We start from the raw sequence: 10,952 nt of genomic DNA on the forward strand, positions 1-10,952 counted from the left end.
CTCATCATTTAATCCAAATGAGTGTGTTGTTTCCTTCTGGATAGACCAAATGCACTGAATGCAAAGTCCAGATGCTTATAGTTTAGGGAACAAGTAGTAGTCTTTTCCCCTACTCCCCCCCCCCTGCCCGACTTGTGAAGCGACCTTGGGTTTCGTGAAAGGCGCTATATAAATATTATGTATTATTATTATTATTATTATTATCATTTATGTGAGGAGTACATTTCCATTATGTCTTTCACTGTAGGCACATGTTTGTTTATTTTTTGTCAGGTACATGTATTGCCCTATATCCAAAATAAAGATGTTTTTCTGAAAAAAATGTAATCCCCTCCTCTCTTTATATCTTCATTTTTCACCTTTAACAGACCTTATACGCCGTCACACAACGCGTTGGTACAGTTCATAAAAAATGAAAAGGAATTCATCTGGCTCGTGCATGTAAAGATAATTACTTAGAACACGCCATTAGATTTGTAATGAGCAGTATCCTTGGTGAAAGCAAGAGTCTGCAACTTCAAAAACGCGCCCGTGTGTGTGTGTGTGTGTGTGTGTGTGTGTGTGTGTGTGTGTGTGTGTGTGTGTGTGTGTATTCTTATTGTGTGTAAATCTGTGAGAGGACTATATCGCCTAATAATCAATTCATTAATGACGATGTTGCAATCAAATTATTCTCTCTAATGGCGATATCACACCATGAAAACTGACATGTTTTTCACGCTGGTATTATCCTACATCAAAGATATTAATATTATAATAATATTCCATTACTCAAGGAAGCTAACCCTCACACACACTCCTCACACACACACCATTGGCTATGCATGCCATTGGGAGCTCAACATGTTGACTGCAAGGGATCGAACCGACAACCGTCAGATTGTAAGGAGACCGCACCACCTCACCCACAGTGTGTGTGTGTGCAGTGGTGTAGTGGTCCCTGGAGAAGTGGGTATACTCTTAGTTTTGCAATTTTTTTTAAGCAGCCCATAGTGCAAAGGATTATCGCCCTGTTTTATAGTGACATACTCTATTTAGTTCACCCCAAAAATATTAACCCAGTATAGTTACTCAGTATTACTTACACACAGTGGTGGACAGTAACGAAGTAAATGTAATTCGTTACTGTACTTAAGTACTTTTTTGAAGTATCTGTACTTTACTTAAGTATTTCCATTTTGGGGGACTTTTTACTTTTACTCCACTACATTTCAAAGTAAAATATCTTACTTTTACTCCACTACATTTCAAAGTAAAATATCTTACTTTTACTCCACTACATTACGGGACATCTGTCGTTCCTTCTCATGAGTGAATTATTTGTTATATAAATAAGCAGAGCGTTCCACAAGGTTTAGGAGTGTGTTTATGGGAATTTTTGACCATTCTTCCAGAAGCGCATTTGTGAGGTAATTTAACCAAGAGATTTTGGACAATTCCATACTCCCAACTTTGAAAACAGTTTGGGAATGGCCCCTTCATGTTCCAACATGACCGTGCACCAGTGCACAAAGCAAGGTCCATAAAGACATGGATGACAGAGTTTGGTGTGGATGAACTTGACTGGCCTGCACAGAGTCCTGACCTCAAACCAATAGAACACCCTTGGGATGAATTAGGAGCACAGCCTGAGAGCCAGTCTCTTCATCCAACTTCAGTTGCCGCTTCTGGAAGAATGGTCAAATATTTCCATAAACACACTCCTAAACCTGGTGGAAAGCCTTCCCATAAGAGTTGAAGCTGTTATAGATGCAAAGGGTGGACCGACGTCATATGAAACCCTATGGATTAAGAATGGGATGTCACTTAAGTTCATATGCACATCAAGGCAGGTGACCCAATACTTTTGGCAATATAGTGTATATATATATAAATAAATATCACCACAAATATTGAATATCATCATTCAAATAATTCAACAATAAATTCAAAACGATATGTTACAAAACAACAATTTATAGTTAACAATGAACAAAAATATATACATTTTACAACATATCCATGAAAACCAAAGTGACTCTCTCAACCCAGTGCTGGGTTTCTAAGTAAGTGCTCATATTACAGTATTTTCCAGACAGACTTGCTTTCTGCAGGAGTTTTCACACCGCATTGCCTTGAACGCATAGAAGTGGCAGCACGGTGTCTCTTCAACCAGGTCCTCATATACTTTTGAGGATCAAACATAGAAGTAGGGGGGCCGTTGATATTAATCATCATCAAGTTTGATATGTTTGAGATCAGTAGTACAGCCCTTTTGTCTGAGCTTATATTGTTCATAAGGCTAAAGTTCCTCTCACACTCTGCTGTGCTGACAGGGAATGTCTTCATACAGTTCATGAGTGGTTTTAGGTCCTTGGGCTCACTATTGGGCTCTTCCAGTAGGTCTCGCATCCCATTCAGTGCTTGGTCTGTGCACAAGTGAAATCGCTTGCACAGTCGCTTAACCTGGTCTTCACCATGGCGAATGCTGGGGTTTGATGGCCATTTACTCTGATCAAGGATGCTGAAGTCCTTGATGACCGCATCTTCGAAAGACAAGCGTTGCTCAAGATTGTTCACAAGGCTTTGTAAGAACTGGCCTGGATTGATTGACTTCAGCTTTGCATTTCCTACTAGAGCTATAGAGCGATACTCCCCAGCCTCTTTTGCCTCTAAAGCCTCACAGTATTTTTCACCTGGACTCTCTTTGAAAGACTGTATCACTCTGATTGAGCGTTTCAGCAGATGCTCTGCTCTGAGGAGAGTTATAGAATGAGCTTGAAGCTCCAGTGACAGGACACTTAGTTCATGGAGAGTGTCATACATGAGCCCAAGGTCACAGATAAATTCAGGACTTTGAAGACGGTATAATAAACCTCTGTACATTTGTTTCTCTTTGGTGGACCTCATCTCATCGGAAGACGCATTCTTAAAGTGCTGCACAAGACCTCCCAGGGATGTCCACACAGCACGAACAGTACGAAAGCTACTGCCCACCCAGCGTACATCTAAAACTCTGCCAATGCGAAGAAGTTGTGAGCCTACTTCAGCTGCTGCATCTTTGAGTTCACGCTCATTTTTGTTCGACATACTATAAAGTGAATATAGCTTCTGCATAAATATTTTAAAGTGGTTGACACCCGTCACCTCATCAACAGCATTTGACACAGCTAGTTCCAGCCTATGGTTCATACAGTGCAACACAAAGAGCCTTGGGAATCTCGAGGTCAACCTGGTTGCTACTCCTGACTTCTTTCCTAGCATGACACTGGCTCCATCAGACACAAATGTTACCCAGTTTTCAAGAAGCCACTCTTCTGTAAAGCCAGCCTTCATTAAACAGGTGAGTAAAGCCTGTTCTATGCCATCTGCTCTCTGATTGTCTAATTCAACTAGATCAAGGAATATGAACTCAGGGCTTGCTCCTTCAATTGACGCTTTTACAGAAACTGTCATGACAGGTTTGTGACTTAAAGAAGAGGCCTCGTCAATAAGGACAGCTAACTTCGTGGATGATGCTATTATGTTACTCACAATTTTGCTCTGCATCTCACTGGCAACATGTTGTATGATTTGTGTTGCACTGTAACGTGAATGAAGTATTGAGCCCATCTTAACACCATTCAGTTCCTGCAGCTCAATGAGGCTCTCATGGTCAGAAAAGGGTCTGTTCTTTTTGGCCAAATGGTAGGCTGTTCGGAACACAGCATCAGTTTCCTTCTTGTAGGACTCAGTCATAACCTCCACTGCATTCTCAATGGCCGATTCTTTTTGTTGTTCTGCCACCTTCACAGCCTGAGAGTGTGCCTTGGACAAAGCATGTTTCCTGATCTTATTTCTCAAGACTGACAGACTTGTTTCTCTACTTCCCTGAGAAGACCCTTGAATTTCAAAGTTCATCCATTCTCTTGAGAGTGATACACCTTGCTCCTTGTTGATCCCAATGGAGTTCACACTGCTACAAACTACGACATCCTGTGAAGCATAAACATACAATGTAACTACTGTATCCACAGCTGTATGTGTGCATGGTCTATTTTTCCCATATACATAAAAGGACACACACACACACACGCACACAATATTAATGTGTGTCCACTGTTTCAGAAGCTACCTAAACTAACAAGATACCTAAACTTACCAAGTTTTTTGTTTTTGGATCCCAACCAGGGGTTCTTGGATTTAAAATCCTCTTTTTGATTGACAGTCCACAGGTCAGGCCAGTCATTATTGATGTCTAAGGGAAGAACAACAAAAGTGATTGAATTATAGGCTATAAAAGGGGAACAATGACCATAACCTATTCAAAAGTGTAAAGTCGTCACCTTCATAATCTGCATTATTAGATTTTTTCATTTTAGCCCCCAAATAGTCAAATAGTCAATTACACAGGGCCTAGCTGTAGCTTTATCCATGGCTGTGTCAATACAAAGTGTGAAAACTCTTCTAAGAAAAGGCGTTATGACGTGACTCAATGTTGCACACAAATTAGACCTAAACACAGACAAACCTTGTGCCCTTTTCAACCAGGTCCTTGGTAAACAACAGCACGTTTCCTTTCGTGAGGAAGACGCACTTTTAAACTTTTACCGTCATATAAGTCTTTTACTTCCTACCGCATCCTGCCTTCAAAATAAAAGTACCCGTTTTCATAATGTATCCAAATTCGTGGATTCCACGTAGCGTCGCTATGCCCGAATCTGGCTGTGCGTCGCACAAGGTCAAAATGCCCTTGCTATTTTTAAGCTGTTGGCTGAAACAACAGTCGCCAAAGTAACACAGATATAAGACTTTATTCAATCCTAAAAGAGGTAGATCGGCGGGATAAATGGCTGTCTTTAATTAGAAGAGACCACTGGCAGCCAACATCTACCCTCAGATTGTGCAGTCTCCTATAAATTAGCACTAGCTACATTTGACCTCAAATTATGTAGCTGCTAGTGCTAGCTAGCTAATTTTTTATCTCCATTTGACAGGAAAACACTGACAATCCAAAACACTAATCTTCAGTTGCCACAGCTAATGTTACAATTAAGCAGATAGCTGTGTCACGTGTTAGAAATTAAAATCAATGTTTTGATGGTATAATGTAGCTTAAACATACCGTCAGTTCAAACGCTCTTTTATACTGAAAAAACAGAAATTCTTGTGCACAAGCAGTTAAGCTTTTATTCTGAAAATCCTTCATCTACGGTTAGCATGTAGCATGTGGTTAATATACGATTTCCTAAAGAGGTGAATTGAGGAGCGAAATGACTTGGTGTGGTGAAAACCGAAACCTACTGATTTAACACTACAACGATAGATGTCGAGATATTACCATGCTGAATATTAAATGAAGGTACAGTTTATTTGAATACATTATTGTTTACAGACGAGTAGCATGTGACAACATCCGGAATGACCGGCAACCAAACGAGCCGAGAAGTATTGTTTAGAGTATTGATTACAGCGTTTAGAATGTGTTAAATGAAAAGTGATGAAAGAGAATATGAGGAGAAACGGCGTGTTAAGCATATATTGAATGTGAAAAGAACCTATCCTCTGTTTAAATGCAATAACGGACATTGGAGACGAGGTGAGCCGGCTGGCGGGGAGGAGCCAGCAGAGGATATATATAGCAGCGCCGGAGGAGAGATCCGGGGTCTTCTTCTTGCTCAGGAAAACCGGACCACAGCTGTTTGTCTGACGGAACAATAGTCTGTCTGTAACACTACCGCGCCTTTTTTAATTAAAGTATCCCATTTGAATCTTTTCAGAGACTCCATTTAGTCTCATTTTAAAGCTTCTCTCCTGGACGCGAGATTAAAGAACACATTTTAACACACGTCACCAAACACACGATGATCTTAGCATTATGTTAGCTAACGTTAGCTAAGCGCTAACGTTCTTCAGATTGCGTGGTACCTAGCTATGCTCTTGAAAAGCCTTCAGGCTATCTCTGGTGTATGGGGATGGATTTTGTGTACAAGATAAATGTAAATGTCGGGAAAATAAAGTTGGGGCAGACACTTAGCATAAGGGACACAATAAAGTTCAGAGTAATAAATATGGATTGCAGCAAATAATGGATGTATTTTCCAAATGTCTTTCTGTCTCACTAAGGTGTGCTGTGCTCATTGCCATGAAGCTATAATAGCTAACTAGCGCCACTAGAATCAGAAATACTAAATGTAAAAGTTGAAACCAACTATTAACGAAAATAATGCTATTACTACTTTTATGTTAGTATATATGACTACCTAGCTACGATTTGTTACAAAAATCTTAAAATATAGAAGTGAGACCCACCGTTATTGTCGTCTTCATCTCCTTCCCTGTCAGCATCCTCTTCAACGGATGAGGGGGACGGAGGGAGCGCAGGTGTTGGGCTGATGTCAGGGCTGATGATAACAGGGCTATCAGCTAACAGCTCCGGTGTTCTAGCCTCACTATCTGTAGCTGAGCTGCTGGCCGATGTAGTTCCAAGTGCTGACAGGGAATGTGAACAAGGACGTTTATTGTAAAAGGAAATTTTAGTCTGAATGGCTCGCTTCATTTTAACAGTTCATACAATTTTTGTAATGGCAAATAGTTGAAAGTAAATTAACATTTGTCTATATGCAGTTTTTTTCCCTTATTAAGACCCGCCCTACTCTGCCTCTGATTGGTTTTTCATCAGTTCTCGCGCTGAAAACCTGACCAATCTAACCAGCGAAGGCATAGAGTTAGCCAATATGAGGCAGAGTAGGTTTGTGTCATGAGTCTTCACAGTACTATGAAATGACATTGAGCCACTACTAAATAATGCGCACCAGCGGTGATTGAGAAGTGGGTATACGCCATGGTGTCTGAAAAATAAGTGGGTATACGCCGTATACCTGCGTATACCCTGGACTACACCACTGTGTGTGTGTGTGTGTGTGTGTGTGTGTGTGTGTGTGTGTGTGTGTGTGTGTGTGTGTGTGTGTGTGTGTGTGTGTGTGTGTCTGCAATGGATGAGAAGCAGCTGGTAACAGGAATGTGTGTACAAATGTAGAAATAATTCACCACGCGTGTTTGTGTTGGAGCCTGACAACAAAATAACAGCTTGTGTCACAAGTAAGAAAAAAGTTGACACTGTAACTCATACCAATAAATAAATAACAACTGCTGTTCATTAGCACATGCCTCGTGTGTTTTAGAGTATTTTTACAGCAACTTGTCTTTTTTTTTAGCCATGTTTGCAGCGTGGCTCTATGGGAATGTTGGTCTGCCAATTCTCATATTCAACTATATCTCAAATGTCTAAATGCATTGCCATGACATCTGGTACATTTAAAAAATGATTCCCATTAAACACACACCCTTTTAGGATTAATTGTGGAGATCCATAGACTTTTGATCGCAGGTCGAAAATGTCCTTTATGCAATACTGTGGCTCGCATGTACAAAACAAAACCATCCCAAACTCACATTTAGGATTTTTGTTGGCTTATCTGATGAAAGCACAACATAGCTGTTACGGTTGAGTGAAGCAGGCAGGACCCAAAGGCAGAATAAACTGAAAGAATACCTTTATTTCAAGGTCTAGACGCACAAACAGAACACTAACACGAGAACACAGTCAAAGACAAACAATGAACCAACAATGACAGACAGAAAAACCAGAATTTAAATACACACAAGACTAATCACACAAACCAGACACAGGTGAGGAGGGAGGAGAAAACACAGGGGCACCAGGTGAACACAATCGGGTAATTAGGTAGGAGGGGAAACAGACAGAAAGCTACAGGCAAGACAGGAGGTGAAGACTTTTCAAAATAAAACATGAAACCAAAGACAGAAAAAGACAAGACAAAACACAAAACAGACAGATCGTGACAATAGCAAAACATTTTACCATTGTGCTTTAGCTAAATATCATAAGTGTCCATGAATCCTCTTTTCTGTCCCATTAAAACAAATAATGTTAACCATTGGGTAAAAAATCACACCTACCCCCCAAAATACAACTGAAATGGCATTTACCTCTGGCTTGAAATGTGTATTGACCTTTTGGCACGCAGCTGTCAGGCGGAATTGCTTGTGATAAGATTGCCATGCCCTCGGCTTTTAACGGTAACCATAGAAAATCAACAGTATGGTATGAAAAATACAAATAAAACTTTTGTTAGTGCAACGATTTATCTCAACTGTTTGAATAAGACCCTGATAGGGGAAGATTACCCCTCTTCTTAACGTAAGCAGTAAGCGTTCCAGAGAAGAAGATTATGAGTCGTGTGCTAGTTGGTTTTAACAAATATACCATCCACCATAGCAGTGTAAGATGTTGATAAAGAGGCCCTGTATGCTTTTTGGGGTTCTCCCTTTCCTGTAGTGTGTTATAGGTTTTTGTGCATGTAAATCCCCCGAAACGCCTCCATTGGACTACTTTGTCTACTTCTAGGACATATTGACATCACTATGTAACATGCACGCTTCTTTTGGCTAGCGCTCCAACACATTGCGCGTGATAGGCTAAGGGGCGGGACATCTCTAAGCGGTTGACCAATCACAACAGAGCTGACCAGCTAACCAATCAGAGTAGACTGGGCTGAACATGAAAGCATGGAAACATGTCACAGTAGAGGCACAAAGTCGAGATATGAACCTGAACATTAGCATAATGGGGCCCCCTTTAAAATGGTCGCTCTTTCATTTTTAAAGTCTTTCAGGTGCTTCAAATTTCTTCCAGAAGGATTTATCCAACCGTGATAGTATCCATAGCAACAGATTAAGGCTATCCCTAGAGAGAGATACAAGTGGATTAGGGCACAAACGTTTATGTGTGTGTGTGTGTGTGCCTTTACTAAATCATTTTTGTCATCAGCACACTTAAACTGTGTTTCCATGGCTACCTTATCCAGGATGTTGAAGGGAAAAGAGGTAGAAGAAAAAAGACAGGAGCAGGAAAGTGTTTTGGAGCCAGGAAAAAGCCATGAAATATGGACAAGAAGGCAGACAGAAAATTAAAACTAATTATTAGGATATAGTTTTCATTGGAAAACACGTTTAAATCCATGCAGGTGTAAAGGCATTTGTGTAACTGCCTGGGCACAGAGGGAATTTAAAACATACAACTCAAGATTACAACAGAAGTGTGTGTGCACACAAGAAGGGGACACTTCAGTCGAAGAGTGGAGAGGGATGTTGCTAAGCACTTTTCAGAGAGGAAGAGGATAGAAGAAAAAAGAGAGGCGGAAAGGATAAAGGAGGAGAGGACGGTTTGAGACATGTTCTGACTCTCCTGGGACATGTCTCCATGCTTTAATGTTCATGAAGCTCTTTAGTTTCCTTATACTGCCTGTGCTGCAGCACCTCTTTTCACCATCTGTCTGAAACCAGAGCCCAGTCTGCTCTGATTGGTTAGCTGGCCCGCTCTGTTTTGATTGGTCAACCGCTTAGAGGTGTCCCGCCCCTTAGCCTATCACATTAGCTAGCCGGTTGAAGTGTGAGTGTTACATGGTGATGTCACTATATTGTGGAAGTAAACAAAGGAGTGCAATGGAGGCATTTCAGGGGGGAGTGTGTGTGGGAGAACACAGTGATGTTAGCCGTTGCAGACCATTTACATGCACACAAACCTATATACAACACTACAGGAAAGGGAAAACCCCCAAAAAGCCTAGGACCCTTTAAATGAACCATTGATGCTAAGCGGCAATGGACTTCCTGCTCTATCTTAATTGTTGACGCATAAAGAAATGAGTGCAGTTTCCAAAATGTCAAACTATTATACTAAAGTGCATACAGGTGATAATTATTTCAACTGGTGCTATGATAACTAATCCTTCTAGGCATATTTATGTGATGTCAATTATCTCTCTGACGCACATTGAGAGAAAACGTTTCCCTCTCCCAAATGTATTTGTTTTACGATTATCGCTTGAGGTTCCTACTGTGCGTCAATTATGCATAGCAGAATATGTTCTCTAATTATCGTGTTTACCCCGAGTACAGCCGAAGCTCAGAGGTGCTGCCAACACAAAGAAATATTCAAAGAAAAAGAGCTGCTGTCACCACTGTAATATCTTCCATTATATGTATATTAACAATTGTAGTGACACATGAGGAGCAGAACACACTGCTAGCTTTAGAGCACATGTATCAAACTCAAGGCCCGGGGGCCAAATCAGGCCCTTGGTGGATTTAATTTCGGCCCGCAGGATAATTTCTAATTACTATTAGATCTGGCCCGTTGGTATATTGCACGCACACCTTCACTCCATCCTGAAGGTCTCCTCAGCTCAGAGCCTGAGCCCAAACATTGATGAACCTGCACCCAAGATGAGATGCCAAGTATCTGCTTGAACTAACATGGATGTTTTCTTCTGCACTTTTTCTCTCACGACAACAGGGCATGTTTGTTTTTTTCTTTGAGGGAAATAGTTTTGTTGAAGCTGTTGTTGGCCTGTGGGAAAATGTAATCATAAGAAATGGCTCCGGAAAAGCTGCAGATAGAGCCATAAGAAATGAATGAACTGATTATTTAATGTTTAATGTTGTTTTTATAGGCAATAATTTAAGCTTTGTTAGTTCCAGGTTTAATATGTGCAATAAGTTCATTTCAATACGTTTTGCAATAAACATTGAACCAGTCCGGCCCTCAACTAGTACCCATTTTTTTATTTTGCCCACTGTGTATTTGAGTTTGACACCCCTGCTCTAGTCTTTGGAAAATGAGAAAGATATAATTGCAATAAAAGTCAGCTGCCACTCTCCTATATGTTATAGACTGTTTATTAGAGCAGGTAGTTGAATACTCGATTCTGATTGGTCAATTTGGACATTCCAGCGGTAGATCATTCTCGTTTACAGACTGTTGCTAAGGAGAGCAGACCGTTGCTAAGAAGGATGTGCGGTTATATCAATCATAAAAAATAAGTCTAGTGTTGTGCGTCGGCAACTGTGTTAAATGTTTTATGATTAGTTTAGACAACAAACATTAGTTTTTTATCAACAACAAAACA

The 10,952-nt window shown here is 40.5% G+C and overlaps 1 protein-coding gene across 1 annotated transcript; it reads right to left on the minus strand.

Moving 5' to 3' along the window:
- Window positions 1-929: 929 nt before the first annotated feature.
- On the minus strand, window positions 930-6,371 carry LOC307022437 (E3 SUMO-protein ligase KIAA1586-like). The gene is made up of 2 exons (XM_079655252.1): window positions 6,271-6,371; window positions 930-4,216 (listed from the first exon to the last, which is right to left on the minus strand). The coding sequence occupies exon 2, from the start codon at window positions 3,877-3,879 to the stop codon at window positions 2,059-2,061; it is 1,821 nt and encodes a 606-aa protein (XP_079511378.1). The 5' UTR covers window positions 3,880-4,216; window positions 6,271-6,371; the 3' UTR covers window positions 930-2,058.
- Window positions 6,372-10,952: the final 4,581 nt, after the last annotated feature.

This window comes from Notothenia rossii (genome assembly GCF_949606895.1).
Source record: "Notothenia rossii genome assembly, chromosome: 10".
NCBI lineage: Eukaryota > Metazoa > Chordata > Actinopteri > Perciformes > Nototheniidae > Notothenia > Notothenia rossii.

Coding starts and splice junctions, on each gene's coding strand:
- LOC307022437 (XM_079655252.1), bottom strand. CDS start 3,879: ATGAACTTTGAAATTCAAGGGTCTTCTCAGGGAAGTAGAGAAACAAGT.